Consider the following 19,780-nt stretch of genomic DNA (forward strand, 5'->3'; position numbering starts at 1 on the left):
ATAGATTACATCACTGACAGGTTACATTTAAACTTAAGACACTCCAAACATTATTAACAGTTTACTTTTTTTTTTTTTTTGACTTTCTTGCAGCCCACTGACTTACTTCATAGTTTCATACTTACTTAATACATCTAATTTAATATGTTTTTTAAATAATTTAAGCGACCTTAATTCTTTAATTTCTTTATTAAGATTGTTCCATAATTTGACACCATTTACTGCAATACTCCTTTCCTTTACTTTGGTTCTAAATCTTGGTTTTTTAAAGACTTCTATTCCTTTCAATTTATAACTACTTACTCTTTTTTCAAACATATTTTGAATGTTTGTTGGTAAAGTATTTTTATTAACTTGGTACATCGTTTGTAATATTTTCAAATCAACTAAATCATGAAATTTAAGTACCCTATACTTAATAAACAATGGATTAGATGAATCTCTAAAACCACTGTTACTAATCACTTTTAAAGCTCTTTTCTGCAAAATAAATAAAGGTTGTATATAGGTTGTATATGTTGATCCCCAGATTTCTACACAGTAAGTTAAATATGGGACAATCAATGAATTGTACAATGTTAATAAACCATAACTATTTAATGAATATTTTACTTTATGCAAAACAGCAATGGCTTTCGCTATTTTTCCTTTTATGTAATTTATGTGTGACTTCCATGTAAGATCTTCATCAATCATGACTCCTAAAAATTTCATTTCTTTTACCCTTTGTATATCCATTCCATCTATTTGTAATGACACATTATTTTCTTTCGCTCTATCATTAAACAATATGAAATTAGTCTTATTAATATTTAGTGACAATCTGTTTATATCAAACCAATGTTTAACTTTTTCCAACTCTGTATTTATCACTTGTGCTACTTCCTGTATATCTGATCCAGAGTAAAACTTAGCCAACTTCAGAAACACTAAATAGTGTCTTTCTTGAACATTCTTTGTACAATCTGTGATTGCACATTAGTCTCCTCATCCTGACAGAGCTCACAAAAACAGGTTGTGTGCTTTAATATCATCCCTCACCACACCCACCATATGTCACTGACATCAGACAAATACTGTAATGCTTAAACAGTAGAAATAAGTGGAATTCAAATTTGTAATTACTTAATTATTTTAAGTTATGCTTTGAAGCTTTGCTTACTTAATATACAATTAGTTCAACTCAACCAAAAATTCTGAGTTTAATTTACTGTACTGTTATTTCTTCAAACCACCACCCCCTGCTGGCAGTAGTGAAAAGCAAGAAATTCTTCTGAAAAAACATCATCATAACATTAATAAAGACAGGTGCTTTCGCATCTGGTGAACGTTTGTGTATCTCATCAATTGCAAACACCAGCTGGATTGTTTGTGGATGCTGGATTAGGAGCAGGTGTGGTTTTCAGTGAGAAATGTACTAAATCGGAGAAATAAACTAGTTCTTCCTGATTGTTTTACAGCTATTACATTCAAACTGACACTCCCTCACAATGCAAATAATACTCTTGTCTTCCAAAATGACACAATGCCAGGTGGTACCAAGTATCCTCACAAGAGCTCTAGTACCAAAAACAACCAGCAGTCATCCCAACACGACAGTGGGTAGTGTCCAAGTCTCACAAACATACAGTAAGAAGAGGAAGCCCCGGGACCCGGAAGACTTGGACCTACATTCTCTTGAAAAGATATCAGAATTGACAAACACCTCTGTTCAGGGACCTCATGACCCCACAAGTTCTTTTCAGTCGTCACTTGATCTCAAAGGTCAAAAACCCAGAGTTAAGAATGTTACTGTGGAGATAAGTAAATATCTCTGCAAGTTCAACAGATAAACTTCTGATGGCCAAATCCAAGAAGTCACTGAAAGCCTAGATATTCATATAAATGTTGTGTGGCTGGGGGGGCCTGGCTGCCTTTTGTTTCTGTTTTCTGTCCTGTCTTTTGTTTTTCCTTCCAGGTGGCTTGCATTTGGGACTGAGTGGCTGTGTAGCTGAGTTTATCAGGACCTCACCCTGATCACCTGAGGCTGATCACCTGCGGCTCATCAGGACTCACAGCTGTGGTGCATCTACATGGATTGGAACATGGTGGCATTTAAGACTGGAGTACACAGTGTGTATTTGCTAGAGACTTGACCTTGTGACCAGACGGGTGAGATTGTCGTCTCGGGAGCCATCTCATCATCAGTGGATGCAGAGAACGTCCAGGTTTGATGCATGGTCTGTGAAAGAGGAGAGGGTGAGGTCTCACGCTCGTCAGCACACTTCCTGAGGTACGTTAGATTTTGTGACTAACATTTATACAGTCAGTAAATGTGGTGTCCCTCACACCTTATTATATTGAGCTGTATGTTGGTTGTTTAAATCAGCTTCCACTGCAGTGGAGTTTTGTGAACAGGGTGTTCTATGCCTGCAGGGTGGGAAGCTGATTTGCAATTAAGCCAGGAAGTGTTTGCTGTTTGTACACCTTTGAGTGGTCTCTCTGTGTGTTGAGTGTGGACTCACATAATGATTCCTTCTTTCACAGACTCGGTTTGTCGCGGCCACCTGGGGGGTGTCGGCAGGGTCCTTGGGTCCGAATTGGTTCTGGCTCCGGACCGTTAGCGCTGCTGGGAGCGCACCGCAATCCACCATGCCAGACCGCGCACTTTTATATTTTTTCACATCACTGTTATGTTTATTAAACTCTGTTATCCTTTGTACCGTGCTCTGCTTATTTTATACTGGGTCCTTCAAACGCTGGTCGGTTCTCCGGGCTGCGTCCGAAACATAACAATAAATCTCAGATCTTCCTCAAGTTTCTCAAGTGCTGCAGTCAGGGCATCCAGTGATTCCACAAAGATCGCAGCTTTATTCGTAAAGTCAAGGTCAATAAGACTTTCCTCACCTACAAAGGCACACAAGCTGCAACAATAATTTTTTTTATTTAGTTTGTCCAGGTACTTATGGCCTGTGACAATGAAGGGACTCTGTAATTCCTCAATAATTTTGTTAATCAAAGCTAAAACTCTACATTCAATCACTTATTGATTGTTTCATTTCAACTCTGCTATTGTGGTATACAGATGCAACACTGCCAAAAATAGAAAACTACTACAGCATTATACTACAGTGTACATAACACGTCTCTATTTTTCATTCTCTCGCGTTGCCATACCTAGGTTTTTGTAATTTGCCTTCTATTTGCACACTTTAATTTTCCCTACCGTTGCACAATTTGATTATCACTGCTACTGCGACACTGCAACTTTCCCCATGTGGGACAAACAAAGGAATATCTTAAAAAATTTCACTTTCTAAATACTTGTGGACCTGATTGGAATAGTAAACATGCCAAAAGAGAATGGTCAGGGGACATCTTTGCTGAAATGTGGGAGTTTTTGTATTGATTTCCCTGTCTATTTGCTCTAGTTGAAAGACTAGTACGGTTAAAGTCAACAAGGCTGCAGGCTGACCGACGCATGATTTCAGTGATCAGTAGCTCACAGTCCTTCACTGCCTTCTCATTCTTTAGTCTCACACAGCACGGACAGCATGAGGCTGTGGCTAGTTGTACTGCTCGCGCTGAGCGCTCCTACCTTTGCTGCAGATGGTAAGTACACTGTAAACCCAAATGTTCAAATTAATTAAAATTAAGCGGTGTAAACTCAAGTTTTAGGAAAACGGTCTACTTACTTAAATATTTCAAGTTTGTGTAACATGGTCTTGCTTTGTGAATAAATTAAACTACAGTTTTTTTGATTGACTTGAACTAATTACAATAACTGAAGTTATTGTACTTGGCCCCACAAATCTTAGAAACATGGTGTCTAACCAGATCCTTACTCTGGATGGCATTACCCTGACCTTTAGTAATACTGTGAGAAATCTTGGAGTCATTTTTGATCAGGATATGTCATTCAAAGTGTATATTAAACAAATATGTAGGACTGCTTTTTTGCATTTACGCAATATCTCTAAAATCAGAAAGGTCTTGTCTCAGAGTGATGCTGAAAAACTAATTCATGCATTTATTTCCTCTAGGCTGGACTATTGTAATTCATTATTATCAGGTTGTCCTAAAAGTTCCCTTAAAAGCCTTCAGTTAATTCAAAATGCTGCAGCTAGAGTACTGACGGGGACTAGAAGGAGAGAGCATATCTCACCCATATTGGCCTCTCTTCATTGGCTTCCTGTTAATTCTAGAATAGAATTTAAAATTCTTCTTCTTATAAGGTTTTGAATAATCAGGTCCCATCTTATCTTAGGGACCTCGTAGTACCATATCACCCCAATAGAGCGCTTCGCTCTCAGACTGCAGGCTTACTTGTAGTTCCTAGGGTTTGTAAGAGTAGAATTGGAGGCAGAGCCTTCAGCTTTCAGGCTCCTCTCCTGTGGAACCAGCTCCCAATTCAGATCAGGGAGACAGACACCCTCTCTACTTTTAAGATTAGGCTTAAAACTTTCCTTTTTCCTAAAGCTTATAGTTAGGGCTGGATCAGGTGACCCTGAACCATCCCTTAGTTATGCTGCTATAGACGTAGACTGCTGGGGGGTTCCCATGATGCACTGTTTCTTTCTCTTTTTGCTCTGTATGCACCACTCTGCATTTAATCATTAGTGATCGATCTCTGCTCCGCTCCACAGCATGTCTTTTTCCTGGTTCTCTCCCTCAGCCCCAACCAGTCCCGGCAGAAGACTGCCCCTCCCTGAGCCTGGTTCTGCTGGAGGTTTTTTCCTGTTAAAAGGGAGTTTTTCCTTCCCACTGTAGCCAAGTGCTTGCTCACAGGGGGTCGTTTTGACCGTTGGGGTTTTACATAATTATTGTATGGCCTTGCCTTACAATATAAAGCGCCTTGGGGCAACTGTTTGTTGTGATTTGGCGCTATATAAAAAAATTGATTGATTGATTGAATTGTATATTAAGTAAACAAAACTTCAAAGTATAACTTAAGCACAACTTAAAAGAATTAAGTAATTATATATGAAAATATTTATGTTGACTTCATGAACACTTTAGCAGGGGTGGTGGCCAAGTGGTTAGTATGCTTGGTTTTGGTGCAGAAGGTTCTTGGTTCAAACCCCACCTCTGCAACATTTCTCTGTGTAATGTGGAGTTGTGTCAGGAAGGGTATCTGCCATAAAAGTTGTCAGCTCAACATGCAGATCCACTTTGAATCTGCTGTGGTGAACCTGACTAGAAAGCAATGAAGCAGCTGAAGAGACTTACTTTTAACTTAATGAACACTTTAATTCAGTTGTAATCATAAGGTACAAGTAGCATATAATTGAAACTTTTAAGTTCTGGGAACAATTGACTTTTTTTTTTTTTTAACACTGTATTCAAAAGGGCAACTCCATATTCAATTACAACCAGTGTTGCCACAGTTACTTTGAAAAAGTAATCAGATTACTGATTACTCCTTGAAAAAGTAACTTAGTTACTTTACTGATTACTCAATTGTAAAAGTAACTAAGTTAGATTACTAGTTACTTTTTTAGTTACTTTTCCCAGCTGCCGACAACAACCCACGTCAACATGACAATGATACCTGTTTTGCCAAAACTTACTTTATAGTCACCCTTTCTTGACTTCAATGAAAATAAATACTTGTTTTATAAAAAGTAAAATAAAGACCTCTTTCTTGACCTCATATTTAACTGTTGACAGCACTGTAACAGTAAAACTTGCAATTTCGAACCTACATTGTTTATAAATGTAACTATTAAATTCATTCTAGCATTTTTCTAACATTTAAATTCTCTCTAAATATTTTACTTGTCGAAATTAATATTATTTTAAGTAGTATTAGTAGTTTTAGTAAAAAAAAAAGGCTTCAAAACTGGACCTTTAATCTAGGGGTGTTGTGAGGGGGGCACATCCCTGCCCCACGCCCCCATTCCATCTGGATTCGCCCCTACTTTGGCGTTTGAGCACAAAGAATGGATAACACTTATTTATGCAGAAAACGTGACCAGATTTACAGGTAAGAAAGTTTTATTGTGTTTTCACATCATGTGGTCCTCAGAAAGAGAGTTTAGGTGCATTTGAGTGGAAAATAGTGTTAGTTGTTGACGCGTCGCGGAGGATCAGCTGTTTTTAATGACCAGATAAAGAGCGGCTCAGCTCTAAATAAAGGAGGAAAAAAAGTATAAAAATGTCTTTGTAAAGCTCAGTGCAGGTGTGCTGATCACCGTGCTTTAAGAGGTGAGGACGAGTCGAGCAGCTGCAAAAAACCGCGGATGAAAAGCTCACAGCTCACTTAAAGTGGGCAGTTCAGTCGAACCCCGACCTCCTGCCCACAGACCAAGTTTAATGCTGCTATCGACCCACAATGAAAAATAATAGTAACGCACAGTGACATGAAGTAGTAACTTTAATCTGATTACTGATTTGGAAAGATTAACGCGTTAGATTACTCGTTACTAAAAAAAAAGTGGTCAGATTAGAGTAACGCGTTACCGGCATCACTGATTACAACATAAAATTAATGCAACAAATCGAACAGAGTGACTCAGAAAATTCTAGGACGGTATTCCATCCCATTGAAAGTAAAAGGGGTATATCCTAAAATATATTTTACTTTATCTACAACTGGTAGGAAAAAAAAAAGAAGGAAAACACATAATTCCAGTGAGGAACCCTGAGCAAGTATAATTATGCCCAACCAAACTAAATAATGACAGGGGTCCACCTATCCAAAAACAAATCCATATTCAAATGAAGCTTTGCCGTAATTTTTTCCATCAGATATACGTTTTTTAATCCCTCACGCCATTGAGGGAGAGTGGGAGGTAGTGCTTTTAACCAAGATCTCGTTATAATTTTCTTTGCTACCAATAAACAAATGTGGAGCAATTGAGCTTCCCTTTTTGTCAAACCACCCCTTGGGGTCAGCCCTATAATGTAATATTTTGGATCCAGCAGCAAATTAAAATTTAGGATGGGTCGGATCTCGGATCCCTAGCCAATATGTTGTGTGGGCCGCTGAAGAGGAGGTACTGCTGGCCCACCACCACCAGTCGGCGCCCTGCTTGGAGTGCGGGCTTCAAGCATGAGAGGGCGCCGGAGCCATTGGAAGTGACAGCTGTCACTCATCAACCACCTCATAAGAAGCGGATTACAACTCCACCTCCTCGCCGAGAAATCATCTACTCCTAGAGGTAACTTTCTCTGCTGAATTATTGATTGTCTAACATTGTTCTGTGTGCAGTCGCATTCCTGTGAAGACCCAGAAGAGGGACAAACAGGAGCTGCACGCGTAAAGACGTACCTGGAGGTGGAGGCTATCCCTCCCGGAGGAATTGAGTGTAAAGGTTGCTGGGTGTGAGGACTCACATTCACCGCCTTCTGTTTCTTGTCTGCCAGCAGTACCAGGGCCGACAACGGAGGACAGAGACCACCTGGGGACTCAGGGCTTGGCGGCTTCGGTGTTCTTCAGGCCGTTGGTGGTGGAAACGGTGTGGGCCCCGGCTCTTCGATCATCCGAGGTCTCCTATCTTCGAGCCTGCCCACAGTCCTCCTGTGTACAATTGGCATCCATTATTTCTGTTTGTATTCCGTTGTGTTCTTTCACAACATTAAATTGTTACTCCTTTTCTTATCCATTGTCCGTTCATTTGCGCCCCCTGTTGTGGGTCCGTGTTACGACACCTTCCCAACATATGGTTTCAAGGCGGGGCAGTCCCAAAAAATATGCAAATAATCCCCAATTTGTTTGCAATCCCTCCAACACAGATTAGTTTTACTATTATCATTATTAAAGGTATTTGATGGTGTCTTAAAAAATCTTAACTTAATTTTCCAATTGAACTCCGTCCAAATCGGACTGCTAGTAATTTTATGGCCTCTTTCACACGCCTCTTCCCATTCTTCATCCTCAATAATTGTGTTTGCTTCTAACTCCCACTTCCCCTTCACTTCCAGTGAGTTATCAGACAGTTGAGAATGTAAATATTTATACATGTTCGATATTATTTTAACTTTACTTTTTTCTGCAATCACCTTAATTAATATTTGTTCAATTGGTGTAGGCAGTTGTTTCAAAGCATCCCATTCTGCACATGACACTAAATAGTCTCGTAATTGTAAATATCGAGAAAAAAAAACCATCAGAACCTAAACCACATTTGTCCTGCAACTGTTTAAAAGATTTTAATATCCCTCCATCAAACATCTGATGGATAGTTATCAAACCCCTTTCTGCCCACCCCTTAAATCCAGAGTCTAATTTATTAGGTAAAAAATCAGCAATCTTAGTGATTTTAAGTGCCTGTGAGGTTGTTAAAGGTGCATTGATTTTCTTCCTACTCACATTCCACTCGTTTTTTATTTTCAAATCTCTCCATTTCTTTTGTTCTAAAAAAGGTACGGTCTCTAATGAAACAATTTGGGAAGCATGGTTTTCTAGTTTTATCCAATTTGTTTCCTCATCCTGCAATACCCATTCTACTAACCCACGCATCTGTGCAGCCCAATAATACAATTTCAAATTAGGCAAACCAAGACCCCCATTTTTTTCTTGGACTACATAATAGTTTCAGCTGAACTAGAGGTTTTTTCCTTTGCCAAATGAATAAAGAAATCATTTTGTCCAACCTTTTAAAAGTAGAGGATGGAATCCAAATAGGGAGGGCCTGGAACAAATATAACAACCGAGGAAGGAGATTCATCCTAACTGTTTCTATTCTCCCGATTAGGGATAAGGGTAAAATTTCCCAGCGGACCAGGTCAGATTTTATTGACAAAAACAATTTCCCATAGTTTTCTGTATATAATTGTGAGGTTTGTGGTGTAACCATTATGCCTAAATACTTAAATCCTTGGGTGGGCCAATTAAACAAAGCAACTTTATCCAAATCTAGCCACCAACATCATTGCTTGCGACTTTGTCTCATTGACCTTATAACCTGATATCATTCCAAAGTCCCCCAGACAATCCATAAGTGCCGAGACAGACGTCTGCAGGTTGGTAATATACAGTATCACATCATCCGCATAGAGCGAAATCTTGTACTCTACTCCACCCACCGATACTCCCTGTATATTGTCATTATCTCAGATCATTTCCGCCAGTGGTTCTATGCTTATAGCAAATAATAAAAGAGAAAGTGGGCACCCCTGTCTAGTTCCTCTTTTCAGTCTGAAAGGTTCAGAACAATGTCCATTTACTCGTACTTTTGATGTGGGTTCTGTATACAACACTCTAATCCAATCAATAAAATCTGAGTGAAATCCCATTTTCCCCAATGTATTCTCCAGATACAGCCAATCCACCCTATCAAATGCTTTCTCAGCATCTAAGCTGAGAAGCATTGAAGGTTCCTGTTTCTGTTTTGCTATGGACATAATGTTTAGTGTTCTTCTTATATTATTTATTCCCAGGCGACCAGGTATGAACCCTGTTTGATCGTACTTAATTATTCTGTTAATGCACTTTTGAATTCTTTTAGCCAGTATTGTTGTTAGAATTTTTTTTTTTTTGGTGGGTCTTTTTTAGCTAAGGCATAATTATATACTCTTTGTAAAAGGGGTGTGACTTCATCTAGAAAGTGTTTATAAAATTCCCCCGAATAGCCATCCATACCTGGTGACTTATTATTGGAACAATTGACTTTTAATTTTAAGAACTCAGAAAATTTTGTGGCAGTTGATTGCCTCAATATTTTTGAGATCTGCTAATTTGTTCAGGTTTACAGTGTATAGTCTATTTTTTTATCAAAATTTTATCAGAATTTTATGTAAGACTATAAAAAGTGTATCTGCTCATTTTTTTACTGTCTTCCTGTTGTACTGTGGTGGGTGATATCTTTAACTCTTTCACGTCACTCTAAGACTCATGTTTGGGCCGCTGTGAGTATGGCTTTGACGCAGACAAGATGTGCCAGTGTGACTCAATGTGCAAGTATTACAAGAGCTGCTGCTCTGACTTTGAGGCCACCTGTCATAAGAACAGTAAGAATCACCATCATCTTCACAAACTGGGTAGTAGAAATTGTACTAGGTGTTGATGGATGTGTCGTTCTTTTCCCCTCAGCACGTGGAGACACATTTGCCTTTGCAGAGGATGATGATGACAATGAAGACCTGTTTAATGTTACCATGCCTGCTCCTCAGCCTTCAGGGAGTGACAGCTCCTTTTCTACAATTACTTATGATCCCGAGCCCACAAAGAGCCCCATCTTAGACTTTGGTCCTAGAAGGCAGAAATTTCCAGAAATTACCAAATCTCCTAGAGAGATGGAGCCGAGTCAGAGAGTCCCAGTTACACAGATCATACCTGTTTTACAGACAGCATCCTCTGTGCAGAAGGTTCCCAGCATCCCTGTGGCAGATGTGACTCAAGCAACACCGGAGACAACCACAGCTCTCTCAACAGCCACCACTGGCGCTCCAGATCCAGATGCTGAGGTCTGCAGCGGCCGACCCTTTGACTCCTTCATGCAGTTAAAAAATGGCTCCATCTATGCTTTCAGAGGTAAGTGATTGACACAAATTCTATTTATGTTAATGTAATTCTGATTGTACTGGGCAATAGTACCAGTGGGCATGAAGACAGTAAGGGCTACAGTAGATAGCTGGGGAAAGCATAACATCAATAACGATGTGGACACCTTGTTTACGATAGAATTTCCTGGTAAATGGCAGAATTCATTGCTTGTTGAAAATCTGACCTTTTACCCCAATGACTTTGACCTTAACCCAAATAATTGAGGTTTGACTGACCTTGCAACCAAAATTCTGGAATTCACCTACACGTCATGTGTGGTTAAAACTAGGTTGAAAATCAAATTCCATTGCCGTGACTTCAATGACCTTGACCTTTGCTAAAACAACCCCTTTAAGTAAAACATTGACCTTCAGCCACACTAAACTTGGTAGGAGTCAGTTAAAGGACCTGGGAGGAGTAGGACATCACATAGAGAGAAATACTTGACTCTGACACCAATGACTGATTGACCTTTGGCAAATTCCGCATTATCTGGGAAACTCTGGAACCTACCTACATATGTGTGCCAAGTTTGGTCCAAATTGGGGTGGGGAAAAAATAGACCTTTGACCCCAGTGACCTTGATATTGACCCCAATGATTACCTTTTAACACATATGACCTCAGATGGTCAGTTCCAGAATCCACCTACATGTTTGCCAAGTTTGGTGGAAACTGGGGGATCGATATTTTAACATCTGACACCCCCCCCCCAATGACCTTGAATTTTCCCACAACATACCCTTTAAGGGCAATTACAGGTTAACCTTCATTCACATACCATGTTTAATAGAACCTGGCAGAAGGACCTGGGTGGAGTCTGGGACCAAACAGTATTGCATGATAAATGTGTAGACTGTAACTAACCATTCTGAATTCATAGCATTCTTTGATGTTGTAGAAGACCATCTGTGGTAATCAGGCTTGGGGAGTAACGGAATACATGTAACGGCGTTACGTAATTAGGATACAAAAAAAAGGTAACTGTATTCTGCTACAGTTACAGGAAAAAAAAGACGTATTCAGATTACAGGTATATTTAGTAAAAATGGGGATTACTTCGCAGGATTACAATTTTAATGCATTTTATGATATTATCTGTACATAATTTTTTTTTTCTTTGAAACAAAAACGTCCCTTCATGGACAGCGACATGACGTCTCCTAACTGAGCAAAATATTGATGAAGTACCCGGATGTTAATGCATTTTCAATGGAGATCCGCGACTGGACGCACTCAGAAAAATGCTCACAAAATACGTGTTAAAATGCCATTTTGACCTGGATATTGAGCCAGTAAAAATTAAATTACATTAAAATATGTCAGGAAAGTATTAAACTTACTCGGACACACACATTCCCAAATATTAGTGTTGAAAGTTACACAGATCTGCACTGTTCAAGCTGCTGAGCTGAGGCGTCCTGCTGCAGCTGCTGCTCTGTTACACGCAGCGCAGCTCCTAAAGTCATTACAATACATTTATATACATATTATATTTTTACACAATTATCCTTTATTGACCGAGTTTCATTCATGAAGTCAGTGGTGTGGGTACACATCTCTGTGTGGAAAATCAAACTAACCTAACCGCGGTATGTGTGACTGTGACTGTGAGCGGCACAGCGCGGGTCATTATAATCTCATTATTTTAAGGTGCAAATTAAAAAAAAAAAATCCCCAGTGTTGTCGAACAATTTTAGTCACTAACGACATGTATTTTAACTAGACATTGGTCTAGCAGTGGAAAATATCAACTAGACATAAGTGAAGAGTTAATGGTCCGTGTCATCGGGCGACACAGGTACGGCAGGAGACATACAGCTGTTTATCATCCAAATATCACAGACAAAGTGACAAGAATAACTAAAACCACTTACTTATGGAAGGAAATATTGTCTCCCTTGTTCCTCTGTTTGTGGCTTTGTCAACATGCGCAGCTTTCCGGCATATTCCACCCGTTTTTTGAACTTCTATGCACGCAAATCACTAACTTGCCCAGAATTAAAATGGCGACCACGCCTCCTTACTGACAGTATTTACTTAATGGTTTTCATTATGCTGTTGTTCTTATTTTGAAAGTTCAATAAGTGGACTGATATGTTAAACATGGTGCGAATGCCATGTGAAAGACTAAAGTAAGATCATTTTACTGAACAAGTAGTAGACGTTTTTTTTGTTTTGTATATTGTTCTGTAAGCCACTTTTAATTACAAATTCATCCACACATGCCTGAGTTTTCATTATCCTTCATTTGTTTGGCATTTTTTTGTTGAAAGTTTAGCAGGTGAACACTGGGTGTGTTTAAAACAATATTGTGGCGCTCTTAATTCATAATGTGAAGTAAAACAGATGCCATGTAAAAGAAACAGTTTTATTTTTGCTTAATAAACTGTACTATGTGGTCAAGACTATTTCTATTTAGTTTCTTTTGTCTGTATTAGCATATCTGATATTGGAGTAATCCAGAAGTAATTGAAAGTAATCAAATTACATTACTTTAATATTATGGTACTTGGATTAGATTACTGATTACATTTTTCAACAGGTAACTAGTAACTGTATCGGAATACATTTTTAAAGTAACCCTCCCAACCCTGGTGGTAATGGCCTATATGATCACTGGTCCAACTTTCTTGTGTGTTTCTCAGGGAAATACTTTTTTGAACTGGACCAGAAGTCAGTTTTTCCTGGTTATCCAAAGCTTATTGAGGATGTCTGGGGCATCAGCGGTCCTATTGATGCTGCGTTCACCCGTATCAACTGTCAGGGGAAAACCTACATCTTCAAGGTGGGACTAATGCAACTAAGTTTTCTTACTGTACATCAACGGTCTCAAACTCAGTTTACCCAATGAACACCGCCCTATTTCTATCCAGCCAGGGGAGCAAACTGGTGGTGTCATTTGACCTTCCATCCGATATAACTCACCATGATGGACATAACTTAATTTCAAGCGTGTAATGCTGATTCTCAAAGAATAACGCACTGAAAAGCTTTACGAGGATGGGTTTTGTATAAAATTGCTCAATTCAATTCACTTAATTTGCAAATATATATATATATATATCTATATATACATATATATAGATATAGATATATATATATATAGAGAGAGAGAGAGAATGCCAAATCACCACATAAATCAACTCAAGGTGCTACACATGAACAAGGCCTTGACACATCCTATGAGTACACACATTTATGACAGTGTTAAGGAACAACTCCATCAGTGTTTTTTGATGACAGGAAGAAGCTTCAAGCAGACCAGATTCAGTGGGTGACCATCTGCATTGGGTACTCTAACAAAATGGAACAGAAAAACGTAACACAGAATTGGCAGAACATGCACTCACAGAAATGTTGTAGTTAAGTAACCATATACAGTCCACTGTTTACTGACAGATGGTTGAAAAGCCAACCTGAGGTGAGTATTAGACTGCGAATGACAAATCAATGATTGGATTGATGGCAAACCATTTATTGAAATAGGACATCCCCCTGCTCTCACCCCATCCCTGATGCATTTTCAACACCTGATGTTTAAATTAATCAAATGTTTCAACAGGGAAACAAATACTGGCGCTTTGACAATGGTGTACTGGATGCCAACTATCCAAGAAATATCAGTGTGGGATTTGAGAACATTCCCAATCATGTGGATGCAGCATTTGCAGTCCCTGCTCATAGTCACCATGGAAAAGAGAAGGTCTATTTTTTCAAAGGTACTGCTATGACCACTGAACATTACACAGGTCCTATATCTGTCTATAATGTGCACATATCCTACAGTATGAGCCCAAGAGAGTGGAATTTGATTTGTGCGGTGAACTCGTCCCACCTTTTGGAGAAAAATAGGCAGCTTGACTCATGGCATTACCACAGACCAGTTGTTCAAAGTACACCCACTTCTTCATGCTGCAACCTTTCATACTGCCCAGCAGGTACTGATTTCTGTCAGTGCTGAAAGTTCTTCTTACCACTTGTTTGGATCAATCATGGGCAACCCGCACTGCTAGAAGGATACCTGTTTGAGTCTTATTTTGGAAAGAAAAAAATTATTTCAGGTGCAACTCACAGCTTCAGTTTAAAGACAAAACAGAAAAGACAACACCAACAAAAGTCGTGAAGTTTTGCACAAAGTCTGTCAGTCTTGTTTGTTCCGCTCAGTTTCTCCATTATATTATACACTCTGGAATCTTTAGCTTATTTCTTATATACAGACTTTAGTGCATATAGTCTGGGTAGATATTACATTAATTACAAGACTGCCACATTGTTGTGCACAGTGTCACTGTCATGTTTTTAAATTGGTCTCTCCCAGCTCTGGGAACTGCCCCTAAATCATAATGTATTTGCAATTCAGCATTACTTCCCTATTTAAGAACACAGTCCTATTAATGTGACGTGACAACATCATTTGAGCCATCTTATCATATCTTTTTTTTTTTTTTTAAACAGGGGATCAGTATTACACATACGAGTTTTTGTACCAGCCTTCCCATGCTGAATGTGTCACCATGTCTGAGAGGTCTCCGTCCACTTTGTTCAGGCGCTACACTGACATGTACTTCAGTAACTTTGAAACTTTTTTCAGGGAGCTCTTCTCTGACAGTAAGTTCTGCTGTTTTTCATCATTTGTACATGTTTTGAAATGATGGGAAGGTGCACTCTAATTATGTCATCTTCTTCAGAGCCTCAGCATCGTGCTAGTCATGACTTCATTGATGGAGACTGGAAGGGAATCACGGCACCAGTGGATGCAGCCATGGCTGGAAGAATCTACATCACACCTTGGAGGACCACACTGAGACGTAATGACTACCGTCCTGACCAGCAGTGGGATCAACGACAAGGTCAACAGTCGCACCAGCAATACCAGCAGTATGGACAGCAGTGGAACCAACAGTACGGGCAACAAGGGGACCGCAGAAGGCAAAACCGCTCACCGGTCTGGGAGACTATGGCTGAACGGGGGATAAACATGGGCCAGGCCATGGCTGAAAAAGGGAGGGAAATTGGTCTGAGAATGGAAGAGAAGCGGATGGAAATGGAGGAGCGGTTTGGGCGTGAGTGGAACAGGAGATGGGACCATGACTGGGATTGGAACAGAGGAAATGGTTACCGACAATACAACAGAGGCAACTATGACTCCAGGGACAACCATAGAAATGGCAGAGGATACTGGGAATTTATCCGAAGGAGTCGACCCATACAGAGTGTCTACTTCTTCAAAGGAGGTAATACAGTGACAAAAAATTCATAACTTATTCTGTTTATTAAAATTATGTGAGGAAAAGCGTCAAACTCATCAGGTAGACAGAGTATAAACCTCTGCCAAGGCCAAACAGTCTTAAAGCTTTGAATGGAGGATGTAGGGCTGAAACATTTCATCACCATCAAAGGGTTTGATAAATTAAAAATGCCTCAAAATACTACTACTACTAATAACAATAATAATAATGATAATGACAATAATAATCTTATGTTAATGCTACAGTGTGTATGGTTTAGGAGTGTTTATTAGTAGAAATGGAATACAGCATTCATAACCATCTTTTCATTAGTGTATAATTTACCTGCATCATTGAATTAATGTTCTTTCATAAGCTGGGAATAAGTCCTTCATATCTTCATGGGACAAGGTCCCCTGATGGAGGCCACCATGCTAAGACAGTAGCCCAAACTAAAAGAGACGTATTCACATTTTGCAGGGCATCTGGATGACTGAAGAAATAAGAAGAATCTGACAATCAAAGGCTCGCCAGTATGAGATACTTCTGAGTCTGGGCCTCTAGAAAGTATGAAAAAGTAAAGAATCTGCTGGCCATTTAATGACAAATTGTCCAGGGCTGAGGCCATTAGGCCTTTCAGAGTAAATAATCAAAAGACAAAATTTGTTTTTTTGTTGCATTCAGAAAATGCTATATTTACTGCAAGTGTTTTTGAAAAACACGTGATTATGGCATTTCTTTATAAAATTGTATAATACAGATGAATATCATATTACATGTCTGTTTATGTATCACGCCCTGTATCATGCCATGATGTATATGAGCCCATGTCCGAAGGACGAGACATGTGATAAGGTATATGTAGCGGCTGCTTTGCGTTTGCGTTGTGTTGTGTATGACTCCTCCTACCCGCTCCACTCAGAATGAAAACTCACAATTTCCATCATGGGAGGCAGACGCTCTGACCAGTCGACTAAAACTCGGCTGTGGCCTGAGTGATGAGAGCATCTTTTGGTTGTCGGGGCAGTGAGGCCTCTTGACTATGACATGGACAGTGACGCCTGCTGGCCTCCATCACAGATACAGCTGAAAGTCTGATGCAATCTTGGCTATAAATATTCAGTTTCAATGCAAAAGAACATAGTTATCTTTATCACTTTCCTAATGTAGAGTCACCCAAAAAAATATTTGAATGCACCACTATAAAATTATAATGGTGAAATATTCTTTATTATGAAAAAAAAAATCCATCCAGCACAGTAGTTTATATGACATTACAGTTCATTCCACTTCTCACAGTTTTTCCAGAAATAATAATTAAAAAAATGATTAACTGCTTTGTTTTATGTTTTCCAGATAAGTACTACAGAATGGACCTAAGGACGAAGAGAGTTGACCGTACTTTCCCTCGGTACCCCAGATCCATTGCAAAGTATTGGCTCGGCTGTTCAGACATAACTGGGGCAGAGAAATAGAAGGAGACGATATTTTCTTGATTTGGGAAAAATACTCAATTTGTAGCAATGTATAAAAAGCAGCAAATCCTCAGTCAAGAACCTTAAACTTTTTGGGGGGCAAGGAGGAACTTAATTTAATGACATAAATAATTAAAACATGCAATTCAACAAAAATTTTGATGTTAAAACATAATACTACAGTGTTTTGTGACTTTGGAGTACATTAACTGTGTATAACAGAATCATTCTTTATACCCCCATCACACCAGAGGCAGAATGAGCCCAAATGCTGTCGGATTGAATATTCGGGCAAAGTCGAGGCATGATCGAAAACGTCAACAGCAATCTGAGTGCTTTCCATAGAGTCGGGCAAATTCCTGTGGCTGGCGCAAATGTTTTGCTCATGTTCAAAACAGTCGAGGTGCAGTCGAGGTAGCAGGAGGTGGTAAAATCACAAGTCAGAATTTCAATACATCCACTTGGGAAATGATTCACAATATTAATATCAGCATTTTGGTATCAAAATTAATCCTATATCTTGAAAATAACCCCACCCCTTGAATGTAACAAAGTATGGTCTATTTTCAATTATCTGGCTATTCCGCTATGTGTAAAGTTTGTCCATGCTCTTCAAAAACTTTATAAACACAATTCTTTCACAGAGGTTTTATTTCAGTAACACTGTGTGAATAACAGAACTTAGGAGGAGGCCATGCTCTTCAAAAACTTTAAAAACATAAACCATTGTCAAAGGTTTTATCAAATTCTTTAGCCTGAGATCTTGTTTTTGGTTTGGCCATGACACTTGATTTACTACAACTTGCCATGCTGTGACTTGAAATTACATGTGTAATTGCATGAGCACTGTAATAATATCAGTACTTATGTAGCTTTTGTGACTTCTCTAAAACAAGTACTACCAAGTCAGGAGCATTATATATCACAAACTTGAATGTTGTGTTCAATGCAGGGTTCATCAAAACTAATCATGAAGTCAAAACAATTACATTCTAATATTTCGAAAGATGTTAAAATTACAGTATATATTGCAGTTTTCTTTTTTGCATGGGGTGGGGTTTTTTTTTGTCATGGTAGACACCCACTTCTGATATGACATATCTCCCAAATTACACAATGCACAATCTCTGAAGTGGATGTAAGCATATTTGAAAAAAAAATATATTTTCTACCATTACCACCTCCTGCTAATCGAGGTGGAAAAATATCGTACGGCAGTCGAGGTGGACTCTAGCTGCAATCTGACTGTGTTCTAAATATGTTCACGGTGTCAAATCAGCATTTGAAACAGTCTGATCGCATTCGAGGGAAATTCACCATGGTCAGGCACGTCAGCTCCTGCCGGCATGTCCAGAATTTGGCACGGATGAGCCGTATGTGCACGCATTCATCTTGTGAACTACGCGTGAACATTGCACAATCAAACCGAAAGCACAGTGCGTCCCTGCGACTTAATGTGTCCCACAGCCATAGAGCACCGCGCACACATCTGACCGGGGTGTTATATCCAAGATAAAACTTAGATTACAGATAAACTGTCATGCTCTCTCATGGGTTACATAATGTATGTGACTATGATGATGATCATAGCTGTAACACCACGTGCAGTGGCGCAGCACTGCAGTGATGCCCCAAGGCAAGTCAAAGGTTGTGCATGGCGCACCACAGCGCAGCTAACCGGGGTGTCACAGCTGTGAAACACATATCGTGACATGTACACAATCTACAGTTGTATGTAAAACTTTGGGCACCCCTGATGATTTCCATGATTTTCCTTTATAAATCATTTCAGTTAAATATATCATATAGCAGATAAACACAGTGATATTTGAGAAGTGAAATGAAGTTTATAGGATTTACAGAAAGTGTGCAATAATCCTTTAAACAAAATTAGGCAGGTGCATAAATTTGAAAAAATACATCAATATTTAGTAGATCCTTTTGCAGAAATAACAGCCTCCTAAATGTTTCCAATAGCTTCCAATGAGAGTCTGGATTCTGGTTGAAGGTATTTTGGACCATTCTTTACAAAACATCTCCAGTTCAGTCAGGTTTGTTGGTTTCTGAGCATGGACAGCCCGATTAAAATCACACCACAGATTTTCAATAATATTCATGTCTGGGGACTGAGATGGCCATTCCAGAATGTTGTACTTGTTCCTCTACATGAATGCCTTAGTAGATTTTGAGCAGTGTTTAGGGTCGTTGTCTTGTTAAAAGATCCAGCCCCGGCGCAACTTCAACTTTGTCACTGATTCATGAACATTTTTCTCAACAATCTACTGATATTGACTGGAATCCACATGACCCTCAACTTTAAGAAGAATCCCAGTACCTGCACTGGCCACACAGCCCCACAGTATGATGGAACGACCTCCAAATTTTACTGTAGGTAGCAAGTATTTTTCTTGGAATGCTGTGTTCTTTTTCAGCCATGCATACCACCCCTTGTTATGTCTAAATAACTCAATTTTAGTTTCACAGCACCTTATTTCAAAATGAAGTTGGCTTGTCCAAATGTGCTTTAGCATACCTCAAGCAACTCTGTTTGTGGTGTGTACACAGAAAAGGCTTCCTCTGCATTGTATCATCTCCTTGTGCAGAGTG

General features: G+C 39.2%; 1 protein-coding gene across 1 annotated transcript; it reads left to right on the plus strand.

Moving 5' to 3' along the window:
* Positions 1–3,433: 3,433 nt before the first annotated feature.
* vtna (vitronectin a) lies at positions 3,434–17,228 on the plus strand. Its single transcript, XM_034169358.1, has 8 exons — positions 3,434–3,591; positions 9,814–9,933; positions 10,016–10,456; positions 13,116–13,255; positions 14,033–14,189; positions 14,926–15,078; positions 15,159–15,704; positions 17,055–17,228. Exons 1-8 carry the CDS (start codon positions 3,534–3,536, stop codon positions 17,171–17,173), a joined length of 1,734 nt encoding a protein of 577 aa, XP_034025249.1. The 5' UTR covers positions 3,434–3,533; the 3' UTR covers positions 17,174–17,228.
* Positions 17,229–19,780: the final 2,552 nt, after the last annotated feature.

Source organism: Thalassophryne amazonica, chromosome 4 (assembly GCF_902500255.1).
Source record: "Thalassophryne amazonica chromosome 4, fThaAma1.1, whole genome shotgun sequence".
NCBI classification, from domain to species: Eukaryota; Metazoa; Chordata; class Actinopteri; order Batrachoidiformes; family Batrachoididae; genus Thalassophryne; species Thalassophryne amazonica.

Bases quoted from the DNA above. Each gene is read 5' to 3' on its own strand.
- vtna (XM_034169358.1), top strand. From the start codon at position 3,534: ATGAGGCTGTGGCTAGTTGTACTGCTCGCGCTGAGCGCTCCTACCTTT. The intron at 3,592-9,813 runs GTAAGTACACTG...CGTCACTCTAAG, and splicing joins TCCTACCTTTGCTGCAGATG to ACTCATGTTTGGGCCGCTGT. The intron at 13,256-14,032 runs GTGGGACTAATG...ATGTTTCAACAG, and splicing joins GGAAAACCTACATCTTCAAG to GGAAACAAATACTGGCGCTT.